This window comes from Microtus pennsylvanicus, chromosome 3 (assembly GCF_037038515.1).
Source record: "Microtus pennsylvanicus isolate mMicPen1 chromosome 3, mMicPen1.hap1, whole genome shotgun sequence".
Lineage (NCBI taxonomy): Eukaryota > Metazoa > Chordata > Mammalia > Rodentia > Cricetidae > Microtus > Microtus pennsylvanicus.
The window spans coordinates 1383643-1408096 of NC_134581.1; the positions used below are offsets into that span (position 1 = coordinate 1383643).

General features: G+C 47.4%; 1 protein-coding gene across 1 annotated transcript; it reads right to left on the reverse strand.

The window, feature by feature from the left end:
- Positions 1 to 1179: 1179 nt before the first annotated feature.
- Positions 1180 to 18266, reverse strand: Zkscan7 (zinc finger with KRAB and SCAN domains 7). Its single transcript, XM_075964051.1, has 7 exons — positions 18052 to 18266; positions 14349 to 14710; positions 12542 to 12992; positions 8566 to 8731; positions 6192 to 6283; positions 5881 to 5995; positions 1180 to 3561 (listed from the first exon to the last, which is right to left on the reverse strand). Exons 2-7 carry the CDS (start codon positions 14483 to 14485, stop codon positions 2186 to 2188), a joined length of 2337 nt encoding a protein of 778 aa, XP_075820166.1. The 5' UTR covers positions 14486 to 14710; positions 18052 to 18266; the 3' UTR covers positions 1180 to 2185.
- Positions 18267 to 24454: the final 6188 nt, after the last annotated feature.

Here is a 24454-nt window from a genome sequence, read left to right on the forward strand (position 1 = left end):
ACAGAAACTATGGTGGGTGTGTCTGTCACCTAGTGCAGGACCTGAGTTCAGATCTCCGGCACACTCACAGAAACTATGGTGGGTGTGTCCGTGACCCAGTGCAGGACCTGAGTTCAGATCTCCGGCACACTCACAGAAACTATGGTGGGTGTGTCTGTCACCTAGTGCAGGACCTGAGTTCAGATCTCCGGCACACTCACAGAAACTATGGTGGGTGTGTCTGTGACCCAGTACAGGACCTGAGTTCAGATCTCCGGCACACTCACAGAAACTATGGTGGGTGTGTCTGTCACCTAGTGCAGGACCTGAGTTCAGATCTCCGGCACACTCACAGAAACTATGGTGGGTGTGTCTGTCACCTAGTGCAGGACCTGAGTTCAGATCTCCGGCACACTCACAGAAACTATGGTGGGTGTGTCCGTGACCCAGTGCAGGACCTGAGTTCAGATCTCTGGCACACTCACAGAAACTATGGTGGGTGTGTCTGTCACCTAGTGCAGGACCTGAGTTCAGATCTCCGGCACACTCACAGAAACTATGGTGGGTGTGTCTGTGACCCAGTGCAGGACCTGAGTTCAGATCTCCGGCACACTCACAGAAACTATGGTGGGTGTGTCCGTGACCCAGTGCAGGACCTGAGTTCAGATCTCCGGCACACTCACAGAAACTATGGTGGGTGTGACCCAGTGCAGGACCTGAGTTCAGATCTAGGGACACTCACAGAAACGATGGTGGGTGTGTCTGTGGGTGTGTCTGTGGGTGTGTCTGTGGGTGTGTCTGTGGGTGTGTCTGTCTGTGGGTGTGTCTGTCACCTAGCGCAGCCACTGGAGTCATCATCAAGCCTTTCTAGTTTTTTATCTTTCTCGGCCTGCTCACTCAAGAGCCAGAATGGAGTCCTTGTACACAGTGCACATGAGGTGAGGCCTGCCTGCACAACTGAATACGCAATAAAATGTGCTGCCCGTCTCCCTCCGTCTCACATATAATTCGCTTTCTAAGAACAATACCCTAGTAGTTACGATACCGTGATTAATATATTGTATGTGACACTGGAGGTGCACTCCCAACCTTAAAAACTTTGGGGAGAGGGGACATAATTTAAGGATCGAGGGAGATTTTAAAAATTATTTATTTATCAATTAATATAATTATCTATATATGAAAAATATATACCCACAAAGAGCCCTCATGTTGGTATGAAAGTATATAAATACAAGAGAATTTAACAGTTGCACCATATAGCATCAACTAACTCAAAGCAAGTTGAGATCAGATCAACAGAGATTTAAGAGGGAAAGCATGTAAAAAAAAATAAAACAAACCTCAGGGGCTGGAGAGATGGCTCAGTGGTTAGGAGTATATACTGATCTTGCAGAGGATGCAAGTTCAGCTCCCAGCGCCTGACAACCACCAATTCTAAAGGCTCCGCCCTCCTCTGTTCTCTAAAAGCACTGCACTCACTGTACAATCGCACATAAATATGCATAAACTAACAACCATACATACATATACTAAGTTAACAAGTAAAGGAAAAAAATTCTAGGGAGCTTACATGACAAAAGCTACACATTGAACTAACTTTAAGAACAGGTGTGAAGGCTGGAGCAATGGTCCAGTGGTTAAGAGCATGGGCTGCTCGGCCAAAGGACTCAGGTTTGATCCCCACCATCCACATGATGGCTGACAAGTATCTCTAACTCCAGTTCCAGCGGGTCTGATGGCCTATTCTGGCCTCTGTAGGCACCAGACATGTATGTGTACTGAGTGGTACACAGACATATATGCAGGCAGAACATCCATATATATAAAAAATGTGAGGGGCAAAGTAAACGAAGAGCTACAGCCACAAAATGGAGCAATGAGATTCGCGTCGTGCGCCTCCGAGTCAGTCAGCGGTCAAAGAAGTTAGGATGAAGTAGAGATAGTATCTCTGTGTTTAAAGTCACAAATCCTGGGATGGAAAACTAAAAAATGAGGTATATTTTAAAATAGTTTAAAAAACAAAAAGCTATAAGTAAACGGAAGACATGGCTCTTACTTTTCCAACAGTGAGGAGAAAAGACTGCACTAAGTTATTGCTGCTCCCCTACCTTAGTGGCCCAAAGGAAAGAGCACTAAGCAATGGTCATTTGAATAATGCTTCCAAGAGAGTATGGTAAATACCCTCCTTATAAACAAAGCTAACTCAGAATTCCACGTTGTCTGTCCGAAGCAGGCTTGCGGGCTTCTCCACACTGTGCGTCCGCTGGTGGTGGTTAAATGTGGAGCGCTGACTGAAGGCTTTCCCACAGTCGATACACTCGTAAGGCTTCTCGCCAGTGTGAACTCTCTGGTGCACAATCAGCTGTGAGCTGTCACTGAAGGCTTTCACGCAATCTTTACATTTGTAGGGCTTCTCCCCAGTGTGGGTTCTCTGGTGAACCATGAGGCTAGAGCTGTAGCTGAAGACCTTCCCGCACTCATTACACGCATACGGTTTCTCCCCAGTGTGGATCCTCTGGTGGATGATGAGGTGAGAGTTCTGACTGAAACATTTCCCACACTCGCTGCACTTATAGGGCTTTTCTCCAGTGTGAAGTCTCTGGTGCCGAATAAGGCATTTACTTAAACTGAATTTCTTGCCACACTCACTACATTCAAAAGGCTTTTCCCCGGTATGAATCCGTTCGTGGTCAATGAGCTGAGAGTTCTGGTTGAAGGCTTTCCCACAGTCACTACATTTGTACGGTTTTTCCCCACTGTGGAGACTCTGATGTCGAATAAGACACTTACTCCGACTAAAGGCCTTGCCACACACACTACATTCGTAAGGCTTCTCCCCCGTGTGGGTTCTCTGGTGGTCCATAAGATTTCTGTTGGAGCAGAAGGTTTTCCCACACTCACTGCACTCATGAGGCTTCTCCCCAGTGTAGGTTCTCCTGTGGTCCAGGAGCTGGGAACTCTGAGTGAAGGCTTTGGCACACTCATGGCATTTAGACGGTGTCTCCCCATCGTGGAGTCTCTGGTGCTGACTAAGATGGGAACAGAGCTGGTACGTCTTCCCGCACTCACTACATTCATAAGGCCTCCCCGCTGCGTGTGTTCTGAGGTGAACAGTTAGCTGAGAGGTCTGTCGGAAGGTCTTCCCACACTCATTACACTCACAGGGTTTCTCTCCAGTCTGGGTTCTCTGGTGTCCAAGGAGGCATGAGCTCCGGTTACAAACTCTGTCACACTCCTCACACTGATAGAGCTTCTGTCTCTTTGCTTCTCGCTGGAGCTCAGCAGAACTAGAGGGAAGATCTGCATGTTCCCCTCCATCTTTACACTCCTCATTTCTGTGTTCTGTGGAATTTTTCTTAGCTTTCTTTTCCAAGAAGTCACTTTCTCGTTCACTCTCTTCATCATCTGGGGGCTGCCCTTCTGCCTGTGCTACAGGATCTTCACAGATATCTCCAGACTCTGGTTCTACCAACGCCATTCCAGAGAGTCCCGCTGAGGATATGTCAAGTGAATCGGATCCTTCAGAAACGTCGTGCTTTGGAGTGTACTCAGAACTTTCCATCCTGTTCTTATCTGTTGCTAAAAGAAAGAAAAAGACAATTTTTACTTTTTTGGAGCTAGTTCCAGGACAGGCTCCAAAACCACAGAGAAACCCTGTCTCGAAAAACCAAAAAAAAAAAAAATATCATTAAGGAATGAGACAACAGGGGCTGGAGAGATGGCTCAGAGGTTAGGAGCACTGCCTGTTCTTCAGAAGGTCCTGAGTTCAACTCCCAGCAACCACATGGTGGCTCATAACCATCTGTAATGAGATCTGGTACAGAATACAGTATATATAATAAATAAATAAATCTTTTAAGAAAAAAAAAGGAATGAGACCACATATTGAGAAGTAGAGAGAAAAGAGAAACAATAGTCCAGAGAGGAGAACGGCAAGGATGGAGGAACCTGAGCTAGCACAGCCTGTGCAGGAGGAAGCCTGGAAAGTAAGCGCTGGGTTGTAGCACAACATCGCACCATTTCCCAGAGTCACTGTGACGCTGTCTTCTTAGTGAGTGGCTAAAGTAGGTTCCTCTCCACCCTGACGTTGTACAGCTCCATGAGGTGGGATTCCCCTCTGTATACTGTGAATATGTTTTATTGGTTAACAAAGAAGCTGCTCTGGGTCAATGGCTTAGCAGAGCAAAGCCAGTTGGAAAATCTGAACATAGATATAGAGGGAGTAGGCGGAGTCAGAGAGAAGCCATGTAGTTGCCGCAGGGGACAGATGCGCTGGAACCTTACCAGTAAACCATGAGCCTTGTGGTAAAATATAAAATAATAGAAATGGGCTAATTTAAGATATAAGAGCTAGCCAATATGGAGTGTGAGCTAATAGGCCAAGCAATGTTGTAGTAATACAGTTTCTGTGTGATTATTTTGGGTCTGGGTGGCCAGAAAACAAAAGAGCAGCCTCTGTTTACAATTCCACAGGTCTCCAAAAATCTGCTGGGCCATTGTAGGGATAAGCCCCGCCCCTTGGGGGCGTGTTCGCCTCGGGCTAATGTCTGCCTATAAATTTGGCGAGCAGGCTCCCAGCTGTCGCTTCCCTGGTCTCCGCCAAACGGTGGTTCTGTAAGTCTCTTTCAACATTAAAGCTATATATATTGTTACAATCTGTCTGCATTCGTTTACGCCGCTACAGGCCATGTGTTGGTGGTTCCTTTAATCTCACCTCTTAGGAGGTAGAGGCAGGTAGATCTCTGTGAGATCAAGGTCAGCTTGGTCTACTTAGAGTTCCAAGCCAGACAGAGCTACAGTAAGACCTATGGAGAGAGTGGTAGCAGTTGGTTTAGGGAGGGAGGGAACCTTGACAAGAAAGAAACAAAGATGGGAGTGAGCTGATTAGAATCTCCACTGTGACATTGTGACAAGAGTTCAAATTGATCTCCTGTGCAACGTGTCGGTGGGAACATGCACGCACTCAGAACAGTGTTGAAGAAGATGGCAGGGCTAGGGACTGGGCAAAGCTAGTTCTATATTCCTATAAAAATTAAAAGAAGCACCAGTGGTTTAAAATATAAATTAATGCATGCCCTTGTGATCTTGTCTCTAAAGTAATAAGGAAATTAAATAGTTAAATATTGGTCTGCAGTTTTGGAGATTCAGATGTAAAATCTGGAGAAAAATTCATGGTTATCAACAAATACCAAAATGCTGGTTCCTTTAAACCACTTTGCAATGAGGCCCAGGTCAGCAAATCTTTAGCAAATGAAATTTTAAAATATTTAGGCCAGTAACTTTCATGTGCACCCTCTGTTAAGTTGTCTACTGTCCTGGGTTGCTAATTACAGATGGGTCTTGGGTCAAGTGACCCTGAACACGCCCCAAGGATGACAGGTGATTAGAGCTGGCCAGGGACCAGAAAGACCCAGGTCTAGCTTATCTGTAGCTCATCACCAGGCAGAATTATGAGTACAGTCTAAAGCTGGATGGTCCACAGAGCCAGGAGAAGTCACAGAGAGCAGGAAGAACGAGAGGGCTGAAAGATCTGAGAGCATCAGTGGAAGGAACGCGCAGCAGGCACAACCCCGAGAGCAGCTGCACTGGTCACATGGGACACCCTCAGACCTCCGCTTCCCACTGTCTATTCTGACCGCTTTGTTCTGGGTCCCCATTCTTGTAATCCCTCAAACACAAAGACATTTACTTCCAAAACCCACAGAACTCTTACTTATGGCTAAGAAAATCCAAGTTAGCTCTCTACTGTTGATCAGTCATTAAATAAAGAAAATGACCACTGTTAAACTGGGCGATGGGTGCAGAGAGACCCATTATATACATCCAATTTATGTTTGCAGATATTCATAATAAAAGTTAAAACAAATCAAAAGAACCCAGAGGACGGGCTACAGTTACCCAGAGCGGCCACGCTGTGCTTGTTTTCCTCCTTCGTGTTCTGGCTCAGGGCGTTCTGACTGAGTACCAGGCTTTTCCACCTTCTCTGCATCGAGTCCTTATTCACTGCAATCTCCTGGAATGACAAGCTCTATTGTTCATAAAGTCTCAGCCAGAAGAGCAGACATCACAAAGAACAAAACTGGGCTGAATGGACCCATTACAGCCAGGGGCAGAGACCTAGTTCCAGGGGAAGCACCGGGCAGGAAGTGAGTTCCACCCACTCCCCCACACCCCAGACATGGAATCAAAAGAGAGAGAGCCACACTCACCCGAGGCCTGACCATCCTAAGCTCAGCAGCCGCTGTGGAGTTCCCCACAGTAGCCTGGGCTCTGACACTCCCCACTTCAAGACAAGCAGGACCTGGGGTGAAAGGTGAACACAGTGGGTCAAGCCCTGCTCTCAGCTCCCTAAGGTCCATGTGCCAGAGAAGTGAATTTGTGGGTGTCCAGGAAGCCCCACATACACTGATTCTTAGCTTCTTCCAGAGACCTCATCCCAAGTGTGCTGGGAATGTTCTTCAGAGGGCACAGCCAGGTTCCTTTCAGGCCCCTCTCACATCTGTCTGAAACTCTGATTATTCTCTCTGCCTCAATTTCCACTCCCAAGATTGATTTACCCTCCTGCTTTAAAAAAAAAAATCTTATTTAATCTATATGTACGGGTGTTTTGTCTGTGCCCCACCTGTGTGCTTGATGTGAAGACCAGAGGTGTTGGACCCCATGGAACAGGAGTTAGAAGTGGTGATGATCCACCGTGTATGTGCTGGAGATTGAGGTTGGAAATGCAAGTTTCCAGGCAGCCTCTGCCATCTGGAATTATTTCCTTCTTCCCAAATCAATGCTCCTTCCCCCTCCATCAGTGATCCTTCCTTCCCCCTCCGACAGTGATCCTTCCTTCCCCCTCTGACAGTGATCCTTCCTTCCCCCTCCGACAGTGATCCTTCCTTCCCCCTCCGACAGTGATCCTTCCTTCCCCCTCCGACAGTGATCCTTCCTTCCCCCTCCGACAATGATCCTTCCTTCTCCCTCCGACAGTGATCCTTCCTTCTCCTTACGACAGTGATCCTTCCTTCTCCCTCCGACAGTGATCCTTCCTTCCCCCTCCGACAGTGATCCTTCCTTCTCCCTCCGACAGTGATCCTTCCTTCCCCCTCCGACAGTGATCCTTCCTTCCCCCTCCGACAGTGATCCTTCCTTCTCCCTCCGACAGTGATCCTTCCTTCTCCCTCCGTCAGTGCTCCTCCTCCCTGTCAGTGCTCTTCCTCCCTCCGTCAGTGCTCCTCCTCCCTGTCAGTGCTCCTCCTCCCTCCGTCAGTGCTCCTCCTCCCTCCGTCAGTGCTCCTCCTCTCTCCGTCAGTGCTCCTCCTCCCTCCGTCAGTGCTCCTCCTCTCTCCGCCAGTGCTCCTCCTCCCTCCGTCAGTGCTCCTCCTCCCTCCGTCAGTGCTCCTCCTCCCTGTCAGTGATCCTCCTCTCTCCGTCAGTGCTCCTCCTCCCTGTCAGTGCTCCTCCTCTCTCCATCAGTGCTCCTCCTCTCTCCATCAGTGCTCCTCCTCTCTCCGTCAGTGCTCCTCCTCCCTCCGTCAGTGCTCCGTCTACATTCATGGCTTTAACCATGCTTGGAGTCTTTGCTGCCTTCTCAGACCCACCACACAGCCACATGCTGGACAGGGTTCCTTGAAATAGCAAGTTCAGTTTCTTTCGTTTTCTCTTTTAATAATTTATCTTATGTGCATTGGTGTTTGCCCACATGTATGTCTGTGTGATATTGTCAGAATCCCTAGAACTGGAGCTACAGACAGGTGCGAGCTGCCCTGCGGATCCTGGGAACTGAACACAAGTCCTCTAGAAGAACAGCCAGTGCTCTTAACCGCTGAGCCATCTCTCCAGCCCCATGTTTCACTTGGTTTTTTAAGACAGAATTTCACTATGTAGCCCTGGTCGGCCTGGAGCTTACCATGCAAACCAGGTTGGCTTCAAACTGACAGAGATCTCCCTGTTTCTGCCTCCCAAGTGCTGGGATTAAAGGCGTGCACCCATCCTCCATCCTTGCGAGTCCCTCCAGTGCCCACACCTACTCTGCCTCCTAACGCACTTTATCCCATAATCCCCTTTACAATGCCAGTCTCATGCCTGGGAACAGATGCCACCCATGTGTATCTTTTGTTTGTGGTAGTTGGTTTTCGGGGTTTTGTTTGACCCAGGGTATTAATCTGAAGTACAGGCTAGTCCAAAACTTACTCAGTAGTCCAGGCTGGCCTTAAGCACTTAGAAATTCTCTTTTATGGAATGACAAGCATGATCCACCATGCTCAGCTTTACCCAAATGTATCTTATGAGGTTGCTTCTTTTTATCTATGTGACCAGCTCCCTGCCACCTAGATAAGAACTCTTAAAAAAAAAATCAGAGTATATTGTATGTCTCTGGTATCCAGTGGTGTTTCTAATGACATGTTTGAGGAAAACCTAATAAATACATGTGTGATAGAAGAACAGACAAAGGGTCAGATAAAGCCACCGAGGAAGGAGGGCAGCTGTCAGGGTAGTGTGGGGATTCCGTGGGATACAAGTTGAGCTGATGAAAGAAACTGACTCCAGGGGGACAGAAGGAAGAAGGACTTGAGAACAGAACTGGGGGATAAGTACCGCAGCATCTGTGAGGGAGTTGGTGGGCTCTTGGGTCACAAGGAGGGTCCAGATGGGCTTCAGGAGCTGAGCCTTGACTGGAGGCTGAGGTAGGAGATTGTTCTATTCCATCCAGAGATATCGTCTTCTTTAAATGCACATCCTGCTCTTGTACTGGAGACAAAACCTAGAAATAAGGAAGCAGAACTGGATTCAGAAGTGCATTCTTGAAGGTAGAAAACCCAAACCTCTAAGACACCCCACACAGGAAAAAAGCCAAAGAAATGAAGGGCTAGGCTATCTTTCCAGCGCTACCAATAAAGTCGGCTGGCTAACCACAAAGCTTGTGATCGATCTTCCCTGCCATCCCTGTCTTATCCCTCCTGGCAGGAGCTTGAAGAACAGATTCTACAGCCAGTTCCACAGTTGTCAGAGCTGGTAAGTATTCCTTAGCCTGAGGGTCTAAGAGAAGACCAGTTTCCAAGCTGTCCACTAGACAGGTCTTTGTGTCTTCATGTGGGTGTGCACTGTGTGTGCGGGTACATGTGCACATGTACAGAAACTAAATGGCTTCAGCTGCCTCTTCTGCTCAAGCACCACCCACTTTTACGTATGTGTGTGCACATGTTCATGTATAAGAATTATGACATGTTGTAAAACCTGCCTTCTAAGAATCATAGAGCTAAGTGGCCCACTTACACCTTCTTAGGCCTACTTCAGACTCCCCTGGGCTCATAGACCAGGAAAGTAGTGTGGAGGTTTGAAAGAAAATGGCCCTCAAAGGGAGTGGCACTATTAGAAGGTGTAGCTTTGTGGGAGTGGGTGTGGCCTTGTTGGAGGAAGTGTGTCACTGTGGAGGCAGACTTTGAAGTCTCATATATGCTCAGACCACTTCCTGTTGCCTGAGAGTGAAGATGTAAGGACCCTCAGTTCCTTCTCCAGCACCATGTCTGCCTGCATGCTGCCTTGCTTTCCACCATGATGACAATAGACTAAACGTCTAAAACTGTAAGCAAGTCACTACAATTAAATATTTTCTTTTATAAGAGTTGACAAGGTCATGATGTCTCTTCACAGCACTAGAAACCCTAAGACACCTAGCCTGGCCACTGATTTCCAGGTGAGGGAAATCCTATCTCAAAAGCCAATATGGCCATACACTTCCATGTTCAGGCAGGAACGCAGAAGCAGCAGGAGATTACATGTGTCTCTGATGAGGTTTACTGCCTGCAAATGGTCAATGTGGTGTCTGAAGGAGAGGAGACCCATGTATCCGAGATCTGGGTAAAGTACTAGATTGCAGGATTTACTGCCAGTGAATCACAGTTGGGCTATTACAGTATATTAAACTACATCTTCTGCCCCTACCCACAACTACTATACTGAAGAGTTTTCATCTGCACTTAAAAGAACCATTCATGCCGGGTGGTGGTGGTGCACGCCTTTAATCCCAGCACTTGGGAGGCAGAGGCAAGGCGGATCTCTGTGAGTTCGAGACCAGCCTGGTCTACAAGAGCTAGTTCCAGGACAGGCTCCAAAAAACCACAGAGAAACCCTGTCTCAGAAAAAAAAAAAACAAAACAAAACAGAACCACCTAGGCCTGGGGAGATGGTTCAGTCAACACGGGGCTTTCCACGCACTGATGACAGCCTAGGCTGGGATTTCCTGAAAACGGTGTATAAAAAACAGGCATGATAGGACATGCCTTAACCCCAGCCTGGGAGAGGCATATACAGTCTCACCCCATAGGCCAGGAACTTAGGCTAACCATTGAGTCCCAGGTCAGGGAGATCCTACCTCAAAAACCAATGTGACCAGCCGGGCGGTGGTGGCGCACGCCTTTAATCCCAGCACTCGGGAGGCAGAGGCAGGCGGATCTCTGTGAGTTCGAGGCCAGCCTGGTCTACAAGAGCTAGTTCCAGGACAGGAACCAAAAGCTACGGAGAAACCCTGTCTCAAAAAATAAAAAAAAAACCAAAAACAAAACCAATGTGACCAGTACTGAAGAACAACACCTAAGGCTACACACACACACACACACACACACACACACACACACACATACCTGCACCTCCCCTCCACATAAACACAGGTATGTACATAACCTCACATGCACCTCTTCTCCACATAAACACAGGTATGTATGTATATAACCTCACATGTACCTCTTCTCCACATAAACACAGGTGTGTATGTACATAACCTCACATGCACCTCTTCTCCACATAAACACAGGTATGTATGTATATAACCTCACATGCACCTCTTCTCCACATAAACACACATACACAAACCTGATTCAGAGCTTGGCTGGCATGGTGGTTTGAATAAAAATGGACCACATAGGCTCATAGATTTGATAGCCTAGTCACCAGGGAGTGGCACTATTTGAAAGGATGAGAAGAATTAGGAGGTACCACCTTTTTAGAGAAAGTGTGTCATAGGAAATGGGCTTTGAGATTTCAAAAGACCATGCCAGGCCCTGTCTATGTCTCTCTCTGCTATAGATTCAGATGTTGCCTTGGTCATGGTGTCCCTTGGTCATGGTGTCTCTTCATGGCAACAGAACAGTGTCTAAGACAGAGTTGGTACCAGTGACTCGGGTATTGCTCTGAGAGACCTGACCATGCTGTCTGTGGGAGGAATATGAAGATTTTATGACTCTGAACTAGAAAAGCAGTTGGATGCTTTAGTGGAGGCTGATGTGGGATGTCCTCCTGTATATGTGCTGCTTTTATTGGCTAATGAATAAAGCTACTTTGGCCTATGGCAGGGCAGAACATAGCCAGGCTGGAGGAGATCTAGAGAGGGAGTAGGTGGAGTCAAGGAGACGCCACGTAGCCTCCGAAGCAGACAGATGTCGGGCCCTTTACTGGTAGGCCACAGCCTCGTGCTGATACACAGATTAATAGAAATGGGTTAATTTAAGAGCTATCAGGCCAGTGGTGTAATTAATATAGCTTTTGTGTGATTGTTTGGGTCTGGTGGCCAGGAAATGAATGAGCAGTCTCCACATACACAGGGCTTACTGGGCCATCCTAGTAGGAGCATGGAAGACAGTGCTGAGGGCATTTTAACTGCAGGGCCCCACCCAAGAAATTTCAGAAACAAGTGTGTTGCAGCCAGCAAAGCTGAAAGAAGTGGAGATCTTTGACATTAGACGAGGAGATGCAGAAGTTGGCATTTGCCCAGCTGGTTTTGGTCTTTAGTTCAGTATTTCCTCACTATGCTCCCTTCCCTCCTTTTGGAATTGCAGTGCATATCCCCTGACATATGTTGGAAGTGTGATCTGCTTTTTGATTTTGATTATACAGGGGGGGTTATAGTTAAGAGATTGCCATGAATCTCAGAAGAGATTTTGAACTTTTAACATTGTTGAGACTGTGATAGGCTATGGGGACTTTCAAAGTTGGACTAAATGCATTTTGCACTATGATATGGCTACAAGCCCATTGGGGGCAAGGAGTGGAACATGGTGGTTTGAGTAAGAATGGCCCCCACAGGTTAATAGATTTTGTTTAGTCATCAGAGTGGTACTATTTAAAAGGATTAGAAGGTGTGGCCTTGTTAGAGAAAATACCACCGGGGATGGGCTTTGAGGTTTCCCAATTTCCCTCTGCCTCTCCAAGCTCAGACTGTAGAGCTCTCAGCTACTTCTCCACCATGATATAGGCCCGTGTGCTGCCATGTTCCCAGACATGCTAATGGACGAATCTCTGAAGCTATAAGCAAGCCCACAATCAAATGCCTGTATAAGAACTGCTTTGGTCATGGTGTCTCTTCAGGGCAACAGAACAGCCACTAAGACAGTTGGAATTTATGTTTCCGCTTATGGCCTGCAGCACGGAACTATTTCCCATTCATCAGTGGCGCAGATTTGGGAATCCTAAAGTGTGGGGAATGAAGAACACTTCTTCCCAGGCTAGTCCAAGCCTAGGGAATGGTTCTAGAAGCATCTGGAACATCTACAGTAGCACTGGAGACTTGACTGCTTACCTCCTCTGACCCACTAAGGTGTCTCTGGAAATCCTCTACCACAGCCACAGCCTCCTCGCCAGTTTCAGGACGACGGAGCTGCACCCAGGTCTGGAGCTCCCTGGGCAGGATGCTCAGGAACTGCTCCAGCACCAGCAGTTCCAGGATCTGCTCCTTGGTGTGGACCTCTGGCATCAGCCACCAGTGGCAGAGCTCCCTGAGCCGGGTCAGGGCCTCCTGGGGCCCAGACGTCTCGTGGTAACACAGCTGCCTGAAGTGCAGCCTGAAGATTTCACAGACAGGGGGGTAGTTCTTCTGGAGACCGCAGCTCTGTCCCCAGGTCTGGCTTCCTGGTTCCTGCTTCACAGTCAATCTCCCCTCCTGCTGTTGACGCACAGACGTCCTGGGGATGAGACCTAATGTTCCCCTGCCTTCCATGGTCATTGCGATCCCAAAGAGAAGCTGGTTCCACCTACAGCAGGTACACTGAAAATGAGTCTCTGCTTCAAATGGCAGGAGCTGTTTTTCAGAGTCAAAAAGGAAGAGCAGAAGTGTTACCTACAGAAACAGAAAGAACAATCATGGTCCTGGAGTACTCAGCTGGTGCGATACTGGCAGCTAAAAACAAACCTTTAGGGGAAAGAGGAGTACAAACAGAGAAATCGCTCCAAGTGACTTCCCTTCTCAAACTTACAATGGCTCCAGGGTAAAATTAACTGTCCACGCTTAGCCTTGACAGCTTTTTACACACCTCCAACCAGTCTCCCAAGTACCCAAATTAAAAGAATAGCAACGGCCTCCAATGCAGGGTATGCAAGAAAATAGAACGTTAAAGAAAACACAGAATTACTTAACTTCTATTTCATATGCTCTGTATTGTGTACTGAAACCAAATAGTATGTATCATTAATTCTTGAATAAACTAGAAAAGATGTACAAGTTTGGGACTAACACGCTACATGATATGAACACACACACACTTTCCCTGTTTGAACTTTTCCCCTCCTTTTTCTGCATTTCTGTCACTTCTTCCGAAGGCAGTTTTCCTGGTTGCCCCGGATGGAAAATGGCAGGCTTGTTTTGCTTGCTGCATCTCATTCTGGAACCGTGTACTTGAGCTGGTTTATGCAGAGCTCACTAGTCGTGGTCTCCAAACTGCTCCCCAAAACCCTGGAGATCTTTTCTACTTAAGCCTTTCTGGTCTCTCCAGGCATACCAGTGGTATGGCTTCAGTAATCCCACGGACCATTTCCTACCCAAACCTCTTCTGGATCCTTCTCTTACTCCTCCAACTCTGCAGTGTACACAGACTAGGGGGCCCCATTTTCTGGGAAGACTCAAATGGCAGGACTGACTGTCAGAAGCGCACGGGTGTATATGTGTCACACAGGGACAGAGAGATACGGTAAGCCAATGTGGCTAACTTGGCTGACAAAGTTTGGGGGGAACCTTTTCCCATTTATGCATGCCATTTGAAAACCAGCTACTCAGGGGTAGCTAGGATCTGTGCTGTGGTTCCAGATACCAGGCACTGGAGACCAGGGTTCGACATTTTCCTCTGAGCCTTGTTTGTTTGTTTTTGTTTTTGCAAGACGGGGTTTCTGTGTGTAGCCTAGGCTGTCCTGCCTCTGACTCCCGAGTGCTGGGATTAAAGGAGTTAGCCGCCACTGCCCGGCTAAAACTGTTTTGTTTTTTAAAGACTAATCTGTGAACTCTCTGAGAGCGCGCGGGAAACGCAGGACGCTCTCCTAGTGTCCTTACTGTCCTGAATGCTCAGCAGGAGACCTCGCTGCGCGTCTGCGGTGCGAACTCTAGTGGCGCCGCTCACCTGGCGGGTCTGGCCCGCGCAGCACTGACGCACAGGCGCCAACCCGAGCCGACTCCGCCTTGGGCAAGGCACCCCGAGACCCGCCGGCGTCGCGCCCCGAGTGCCGGCCGCACCTCCCTCCCCGCCGCGACCTGCATACGTGACCGTTCAGCGGGCCCCACACCGCCAGGACCCTAAAAAAGGGCTGCGATGTCGGCAGCGGAAGTGTTAAAGGCGTCATTTCCGGTATCTCCTGGATTCCGGAAGTGTCGGTTGCCAAGGTGAGCAAGCTGTTGGACGCTAGGACTTTGTCCAGGGCACATCTGCGGTGCAAGCGGGCATCACGATTGACATCAGGCCATTCAGCATCCAGGGACCTCACACTATGGACACAAAAAGGCCAAATTAAAAAAAAATGCAAAATCCATACAAGACTAAATCCATACTTTCCAACAATCAGACTTTGACAGCTTGGAGCCTGACCCGATGGGGCCCTATACAGTTAGAACCCACTTCCTAATTATCCCTGGCGCCTCGCCTCGGACTGCTAGTCTCAGGAAGGATAAATGGGGTTACAAAGTTGACTAATTAGCAAGAGGGCGAACCTCATCTACTATAAAAGGGTGGGAAAAGGGTGGGTCCCTCTGGGTCCCTCCCAGAGGGCGGCCGTCCTAGAACTCAAACTGTTGGGATTCTATCAGCCCCACAGCATACAGTCTTTATTGAAATCCTTTAACTATTATAGCTTGCGTAACAGTTTTGCTCCCGTGCTTTGGGTTTATCAAATCCACAGTTACGGGTCCAAATACCGCCTTTCGTGGGTCCCTTTTTTTGTACTCGGGCAGGTGGGCTGCCTCCTGCTTGCTTTTCTGACTCACAGGCTGGTCATTACACATGATGTAATGCACCAGGTCTTAACTTAGTAGTGTCTATGTTAACAGTCATAGCTCACAGACCCATCAGTTCTGCAGTTTGCATTTTTCAGATGGAAAACCGATTAAGATGTACCGCAGAGCTGTAGAGTGAGTGCATGCCCAACGTGATTACTGCCAGAATCAACTGAGACGCCCTTCTAGGATAGAGTGAATGGCACCTTCAGGCAGAAGCCCAGAGCTACAGGGGGCTTTAAAAAGGTTTTGAGCACACAACTTGTCAGTGGAGATTAAGAAAGGGCCATGGGAGACTTTTTGCTCCTTGAAGTAGCGTGCTTGATGTTGGCTGGCATCCAGAGGGCACCTTTGATTTAATCAATATTTTTGAAATTAAAGCTATTGTTTTTCAGGAAGGACCGGGATCCCATCCCGATCAACAACCATACATTATTGTATGGCAAGATTTGGTCCAGGATCCCCCACCTTGAGTTAAGCCCTAAGGGTGTAGATGGAAGCTAGGCTACAGAGCCCTGGCTCTCCGAGAGTCAGAGCACAAACCCAAACCTGTACTTCGAGGCCTGAGAATTTGCTCAAGAACCAACCTTTAGGCTCCTCCTAAAATCTATCCTGAGACTGAGGAGCCACCTGAATGGCGAGCCCTCCACCACCCCCTTACCCACTGCCCCAGATGCCAGATCCTGGTGCTAATGGCAGTGCAGGGGTGGGGGGAGGCTGTGATGGGCACACGAAGGGTCCTGGAGGACCAGGAGGACCAGATTCAACAGTGGTGTTGCTGCTGCACGTCTATGGGCCTCCGGTGGACATACCCCACCTACAAGCCCTCTAGTATTGGCCATTTTCCTCTCCTGATCTTTACAACTGGAAAACTAATCATGCTTCCTTTTCAGAGAATCCCACCAGCCTGACAGAATTGGAGGAGTCTTTGATGTTTTCCCACCAACCCACCTGGGATGACTGTCAGCAGCTTTTACAGGTCCTCTTCTGTAACATGAGGGCAGGGCTTGTTGGGGTTTCTGTCCTGCCCTGTTTCCACAGCTGGCAAGTCTCAAAGAATATCACACAGAGGTCTCCAGAAGATTATAAACTGATTGGCCCATTAGCTCAGGTTTCGTATTAACTCTTATAACTTATATTAACCCATCATTCTTAACTATGTTAGCCACATGACTTGGTACCTTTTTCAGTGGGCAGGTCACATCCTGCTTCTTCAGTGATCTGGGAAGGACTGGGGAAGAGCTTCCTTCTTCCCAGAGTACTTCTGTTCTCATTGCCCCACCTCTACTTCCTGTCTGGTTGTCCCACCTATACTTCCTGCCTGGCCAATCAGCGTTTATTTAAAACATGATTAACAGAACACAGACAATTCTCCCACACCACTCTTCACTACTGAAGAGAAAGAGAGGATCCTGTTGGGGGCCTAGAAAAACGTCCCCAGAGCAAATGGGGCACCAACCAATCTTCCGAATGAAACAGATGTGGGGATTTCCCTTAACCGGCCTGGTTGCGACTTCAATACGGCAGCAGGAGCGGCTGACAGTCTATTGCCTTTTGTTGACCGAACAAGTGAGCTTCCCTCCCCCTGCTGTTCTCAATCCCGCTACCCTACTGCCCGAGGCTGATTGACACCTCATCTACCCATCACTGCGCTGACATTCTGGCAGAAGAAGCTGGCACCCAAAATGATCTGAAGGATCAGCCTTGGCCTGAGAGTCCAAGCTGGTATACGGACGGCAGCAGATTCGTGGTTGAAGGTAAGCAGAAGGCGGGGGCAGCAGTGGTGGATGAGAAGCAAGTGAACTGGGCCAGTAGCCTCCCTTAAGGGACGTCGGCCCAGAAAGCTGAACTTGTGGCTTTGATACAAGCTGTACCGATGGCAGAGGGGAAGTCTATCAACATCTACACTGACAGCAGGTATACATCTGCCACTGCCCATATACACGGAACAATATACAGACAAAGAGGACTGTTAACATCTGCAGGAAAAGACATAAAAAATAAAGAAGAAATTTTGAGCCTCCTCGAAACCATACATTTGCCAAGGAAGGAAGCCATCATACATTGTCCAGGACACCAAAAAGCCCGAGATGCTGTGGCTAAAGGAAATCAGATGGCAGACCTAACTGTTAAACAGGCAGCCCAAGCAGCAATGATCCTGGCAGTCAAAGAGCCTAAAGATTATTAAGATATCAGTGAAACCAACTTTAGATACACCCCCGAGGACTATCAAGTTATGAGCAAATTAAGACTGGTAAAGGAAACCCCATATGGGGCAGTAGAGAAAGAAGGAGGAAAGCTAGTCCTCCCATGAAAAGAACAACACAAGTATGTTACTAACTTACATTACCTGACCCACTTGGGGGCCAAGAAACTAAAAGATGTAGTTAAGGCCTCCGACTATTATGTTATAGGACTCTCTGATTTAGCAGAAGAAGTAGTCAAAAGCTGCAAGGCCTGTGCTATGACTAATACAGGACACTCCATATATACTCCTGGGAAGAGGCTCAGGGGCAACTGACCTGGGGCCTACTGGGAGGTAAATTTTACAGATATTAAGCCAGCCAGGTATGGTAACAAGTACTTATTAGTTTTTATAGATACTTTTTCAGGCTGGGCAGAAGCTTTTCCTACCAGGACTGAGATGGCCAATTGTTCATAGGGAGCTGTGGGCTGCATTCCTGCCACCTGGCTTCTGGCTGCCAACTAACTTATGCCCCGAAATAACAACACACAAATTGTATTCTATCTATTATATCTAGCCGCTTCTCGGCTAACTCCCGCACCTGGTCTAGCCCATTTCTATTAATGTGTGTAGCACCCCAAGGTGCACTTACCAGGAAGATTCTAGCCTACTTCCATCCTGGGTCGGAGCTTCATCGCATCTGGCTCTGAGAGGAGCTGCATGATTTCTGAGCTCACTTCCTCTTCCTCCCAGCATTCTGTTCTGTTTACTCCGCCTATCTAAATTCTGCCCTATCATAACCCGTCCAGCAGGCCATGTAATTCGTGGGCCTCGAGTTCGGGATCACCTGGGTAGGAAAGGGGGGGAAAGAGAAAGGGAACCAAGCGCATATAAAGAATGACAGAGTCAGTCTAAAATGCGTCTAGGTTCTGTTTATTGCAAGCAGGGCTTTATTCTTATAGAGTGGTTTTGGTAGGGAGGGGTAGGGTTAGAGGGGAGAGGAAACTATCACACCCTAGGCGAGGGAGGAAGCAATATATCTCTTGAAACATCTACGTGGTTAGGCCGTGTTTTGGAACGCCTTGTGGTCAGGTCGTTCTGAGAACTGTATCACAGCTGTTTTTGCAGCAAGCTGTTTTTGCAGAGAGGATGAGGAAGATTGGCCAGTGCTTTAGGTCGGGGGGCTTCTTGGTCCCCAACACTATCAGATGGGCCAAGGCAGTTTCTTTATTAGCCAATGACCTTCCTCCATCAGCCAATGTGTAGCTAAGAAGATCATAGAAGAAATTTTTCAGAGGTCTGGGATACCCAAGGTAATTGGGTCTGATAATGGACCTGCTTTTTGTTGCCCAGGTAAGTCAGGGACTGGCCACCCAACTGGGGGTCATTGGAAATTGTGCTTACCGACCCCAGAGCTCAGGTCAAATAGATAGAAAGAATAGAACCCTAAAAGAGATCCTGACAAAATCAGCAGGAATGACTGGATACCCCTCCTTCCCTTTGCCCTGTTCCGAACCCCAAGCCTATTTAAACTTACCCCTTATAAGATCCTATGTGGAGAACCGCCACTGCTCACTGAGTCGGGTAGAGTGTATAATCCTGATGCTATTCTTTCTAGACCTTTATTTGCCCACCTAAAGGCCCTTGAAGTGGTGAGACACCAGATCTGGGAACAACTGAAAGAAGTATGGATCTCTGCCTGGATCCACGCCTCCCATGTGAAGCGAGCTCCTGAACTACCCAAATTACAGTATCGGGGCTTTTAACACCACTACCAGTCAGGATGCTTGTGTTTGGGAGGCTAATCATAGGCTGACTCTTACTGAGGTTATGTAATGAGACTCTTAAGAGCCCTAAGATTCCTGACATCAGGTACTTGGTTCCCAGTTTAGATAAATGGTGGACTTGTTGTACAGGCCTGACACCTCGCATGTCGACATCGGTTTTTAATGACACCAAAGATTACTGTGTGCTTGTACATCTGGTACCTAGGGTCTTTTATCATCCAGCTAACACACTTGATGATAAATTTGACAAGCACCCAACTCACTTTCGACGAGAACCTATTTCTCTGACACTAGCAGTAATCCTGGGCCTGGGGTAGCTGCCGGTACAGGCCCCTCAGTACTTTAATGAATTAAAGCTAATTACCTTCATTAGGGAAAGAATAAGTGCTGTTCATATTTTGATGTTATGCCACCAATATAGTGCTTTACAAGGTCAAGAAGATACTGAAATCTAGTTCTATGATTAGAACTAGGTACCAGAAGAAGTGGAGAGATGAAAGACCTGGATAACTCCAGGTATTCCCAAAGAAAGCCCTGGATAAATCCTGACCCCTCTAGCAGAAAAAATAGAGCCAAAAATCTAAACAGGGAGAGAAGAATCTAGATTAGCCAGTTCAGTGACTCTGTTTCAGGAACTAGCTGAAGATAAAGTTAGATTATAATCTTGAGAAACAGGGAGTTACCCCCTTGTGGTTATCACTGGTATTTTCGGAATTTTTCAATGATCACTGGTATTTTCGGAATTTTCCAATGACGCTCTCCCTACCCCCTTTGGATTTTTATGCTATGGTTTCTTCTCTTAAATACCCCTTCTCCAGGCTACTTGGGGTCAAATTCTACCCCTGGGTGGGAAATGAGTTTCAGCCCCAGTGCGCTGGTTCCTGTCCTGTCAATAAACCTCATGTGATTGCAGCAAGGACGGTCTCTCGTGAGTTCCTGGGGGGTTGCATTATCCTGAGACCTGAGTGAGAGTCTCCCTACTCAGGAGGTCTTTCACCTCAAGACAATAACCAAATAAGACAAAGCCTAGAACTGTCCAAAAATGGAAAAACTTAGCCTTAGCCCACCCCTGACAGCCCTAACTAATTAGAAACCTACTAATATGATTGTCACTTGTGTAAACCAATTGTAGGCAGAGTGATCACACTGCTTTTATTTATTTATTTATTTATTTATTTATTTATTTATTGTTGTTGTTGTTGTTGTTTTTTGAGACAGGGTTTCTCTGTAGCTTTGGAGCCTGTCCTGGAACTAGCTCTTGTAGACCAGGCTAGTCTCGAACTCACAGAGATCCGCCTGCCTCTGCCTCCCAAGTGCTGGGATTAAAGGCGTGTGCCACCACCGCCCGGCTATCATCACACTGCTTTTAGAATTCCTCTAGTTGTGCATAAAAGAGCCTGCAAGCTTTTCTTGGGGGTCGGCACCATCTTTGCCTTTGTGTTGGATGCTTGACCCCAGACTGTTGGTACTTGTATTCTTGAAATAATAAATGCTCTTGCTGATTGCATATGTGGATTGGTGGTCTTTTGTGGGACTTCTCCAGGACCCTAACACCAACAGGTTCAACATAGCCTGCTATCCAACCAAATTAAAGGAAACCTCCCTCAGTCTATTCCAGCAGAGTATAGTTGCTGTGATAAAACTCTCTGGCTGCCATGGCCTTACAACATGGTAGTGTGATACCCTGAAATATTTAACTGAAATGGGACTTCTCTTAAGACAACCGGTGACCTAGGATTTACCTCAGCTCTAGGAATGTGCTGTGGTAGATGATGAATATGAAGCAGATAGCCACGTGGACAGCCAATTAAGGTGTGAGACAGAGTTAACAGGGTTCAGGTGTCTCTGAAGACATCCTGCCCTCTTGGATACCTTGTCAGTTTCTTATGGTTCTTTGTTGGGGTTTTGCGCCCCAAATCTGACCAATGATTTCAGAAATCTTCTTACTCTGTACCCCCTTTGCCCAATCCCAAGATGACAAGACATGTAGTCCCTTAATTGCGGCATTTTGCCTTTAAGAGCTTGTCTTTCTCTGAACTCGGGGCTGCATTCTCTTCTCACACACTGCATTGGTGTGTTGGAGGTTTGTGGTCTGAGCTTAAGCTTGCTAAACAGAGACCCTCTTGCATTTACATCGGAAAACCGGCACCGTGGTTTCACTAGGGATTCTGAGATGTGGACATAATGGTAGAGGCTTAGACATAATCATGTGTCAGGGCAAAGGTTTCCCCGTTTCGTCTCCGTTGGAGCCATTTTGGTTTAATCAGAAACTGACATTACCCGTACCATGAAAAGTTCTGTGGAAAAGAACGCAGCCCTGTGCTCTGAACTTGGGATCAAAACTCCCCGACTAACTGCATGTCTTTGATTTCTGTTAAACTATGACAGGGCAAGACACTGCAAAAGTTCCTGTCTTGTATTCTTGCTCAGGACATTTCAGGATTAAACAGAATTTGATCTCCTTGATGGAGAATCCCATGGAAAATTACCCAGCTCTATTCTGGGAACCCCAAATCAGGACGAACTGTCTAACTTAGCTGGTTTGTGTAGGAACCCCCTTCAGCTAACTGACCTAAGCTTCAGTTCAACTGCCAGTTAAGAACCTTGCCCCCTTCCACGCTAACTGCTTATCTTAACTTCTGTTAAACTGCTTGCTTCTGTGAAGGCAGCTCTCTGCAACTGTGGTTTGAGATGCCAGGGCATGGTTTTTGCCTTCAAAAATCCTGTGCTTTGGACACTCATGGTCATTCCTGGGTCCCCTGAATATCTGGGTATGGTCCCAGTCGGCCAGAATAAAGGCTTTCAATTGGCTATAAACTGTGTCTGTCTGAGCAGTCATCTCTGCTGGGCTACCCATAATAAAACTGCTTGCTTTAGTCCCCCTGCAAGTGCCAACCAGGCTGTGGTTTTTTTGTGCTTTGGTCTTTAAATTTTTCCTATAAAATGCACTCAAGGCTTCTCTATGAGATGTGTTTCTTATTAAGCAGTTGCCAGCTTAATATAGACTCTGAATTCGGGATTTGGACATGCCGAGTGGTCTCTGGGTCTCTACCCTCAACAGTCAGGGCCCAGTAGGTGGCACAGATGTCTTACTAGGAGAAGAAGGATGTTTCTGTGCAAACCAAAGAGGAACAGTGAGAGAAAATGCTAGGTAACAGGTACTATGAATATAGGCCAGAGATAAAACCAAAAGCTCTTAATAGGGTGAACCCTGGACCTCCTGGGCCATAGCTAGTCACTGTTAATCTATGGGTGTGAGAAGAGAAACCCTCAATCCAAATTGAAGCCAAACTGAAGCAAGATTTATTCAGTGCACCCAAAGCCAAACTGGGGGCTGTCTCCTTCTAAGACAAATTGGAAGAACAGCCCTGAGCAGTTTCTCAAGCTCCTTTAACAGAACAAAACCACAGGGTGGGATTTTACAAGCAAGCATAGATACAGAAGCCAGAACAGAAGTTAAGGAAATCTGCCCAGAATACCTGTTCCAGAACAATTTGTGGCCATAGGGTGGGTTGTAACCCAATGCAGAGAAACAGAAATTTAAGTTTTACAGTACACTGAAAGCTTAGCTAGTGTATCAAAATGAGTCCTGATTACAATATGGATGCAGGCTGGGCTTCCCACCACCACCAGTGGGGCTCTTGATTGTAATTCTCCTGATTCTACTGTTTGATGCATGCCGTATAAATCTTCTAATTCACTTTATCAAAAACAGGATAGAAGTAGTTAGACTCCAGGCCCACGACTGTTGTGCCCAGAGTGCTGAGTACCCCAAATGGCCAACCAAGGAGTCAGAATCCGTATGCGAGAGCAAAGAGCCCTTTTCAAGCTTGTCTTGGGTCCTCTGTTCGTCCGACGCAGCGGTATGAGTGCGCAGCCTGGGCCAGGTAGGTTTTTTATGATAGTAGAGGTTCGGGGGTAAGGGGATTTCCAGGATTCAAGACCCTGATTGATTGACATTTGTTTAGGGGTGTCTTGGTGAAAGGGGAATAAGTGCATACTGGCCTCAAGGACATCTGGTTATCTTATTTAATCTTATCTAATGGTTGGGATATTTGGAATGTCAGGTACTTCCCTTCGACACTGGCCCGTCCCTGGGTGGTCTCAGCTTATGGCTTTTCCTGGAGCCAGGTGTTGCTTGCCAGTAAAAGGTCTCTATCAAACCTGCCATGGCACCTATGCAGCCTGGGTCCCATATGTGTGGTTAGGATGCCCTGAGCCCCATACCACCAGTATCAGAGGATTCCTTTGAAGGCTCATGAAGAGGGGCTGGGGAGATGGCTCAGAGGTTAAGAGCACTGACTGCTCTTTCTGAGGTCCTGAGTTCAATTCCCAGAAACCACATAATGGCTCACACCCATCTGTAGTGAGATCTGGTGCCCAGAATACTGTATACATAATAAATATATGTATACAGGGTCATCAGGGTTTACAAGAGGAAGGAATGTGGAAATCCCCCAGACTGCCACGTCAAAGCGAAGAAAATTTCCCAGTGCCGAGACAGACAGACTGACCCCCTGCCTCATGGCACTATTTCCAGAAACTCAAGGCACTGTGTAGGTGGGATAACTGGATTTTAACCCTGCCCAGTCCTTTACGGGGTTCTGTACTCGAACCTCCTGCTTACCTGCTCCTTCCCTCCCTCAGTCAGAGGCTGCTGAACCTGCAAGTCCCACTTAACCACGGACAGATAACTCCCAGAATGCTGAGGGCTAAATGAAGTCACGTGTTTTCACTTCAGTAAACAAGGCTGGTTGCTCTGGTAGGGCCCAGCCACGAGAAGCTAGACTACGGAGGCTTGAGTCTCAGGAGTTTACCCTGAGGCAATCAATACCTGGTTCCAAGAAAGACCAAAATGAGACCACCTAGGCACCACCCAGGAATAGACCATCCAAAGGATATTCCTAATGTTAAACCATTGTAGATAGGATCACCTGCTAGCACACACCCATTGCTTTTCACCAGGACACCCCTAGACAAATGTCAGTCAATCAGGGGTCCTGAACCTTAGAAATCCCTCACCACTACCTTTGCTATAAATACTCAACCCTACCTGAGCTCGGGTTCTCCGATCACTCCAACACACTGGACACATGGAGAGTCCGAGAGTGTAAGAATAAAGGCTCTTTGCTTTTACATACAGGACTTGGCATCTTGGATGGTTTTAGGGGGATTCCATGATCTCATGATCTGGGCCTGATAGCCCCAACTGTGCAGTGTGTGCTTGCTCACCCATGGGAAGGAAGTACATGGTATATCAGGATGTAT

What these genes read in the sequence shown, in the direction of transcription:
- Zkscan7 (XM_075964051.1), bottom strand. Translation starts at nt 14,485, where the DNA reads ATGCAGGTCGCGGCGGGGAGGGAGGTGCGGCCGGCACTCGGGGCGCGA. An exon ending in ACTCCCTCACAGATGCTGCG is followed by an intron (nt 6,284 to 8,565) that starts GTACTTATCCCC and finishes CTTTCACCCCAG; the next exon opens with GTCCTGCTTGTCTTGAAGTG. An exon ending in GCACAGCGTGGCCGCTCTGG is followed by an intron (nt 3,562 to 5,880) that starts GTAACTGTAGCC and finishes TCTTTCTTTTAG; the next exon opens with CAACAGATAAGAACAGGATG.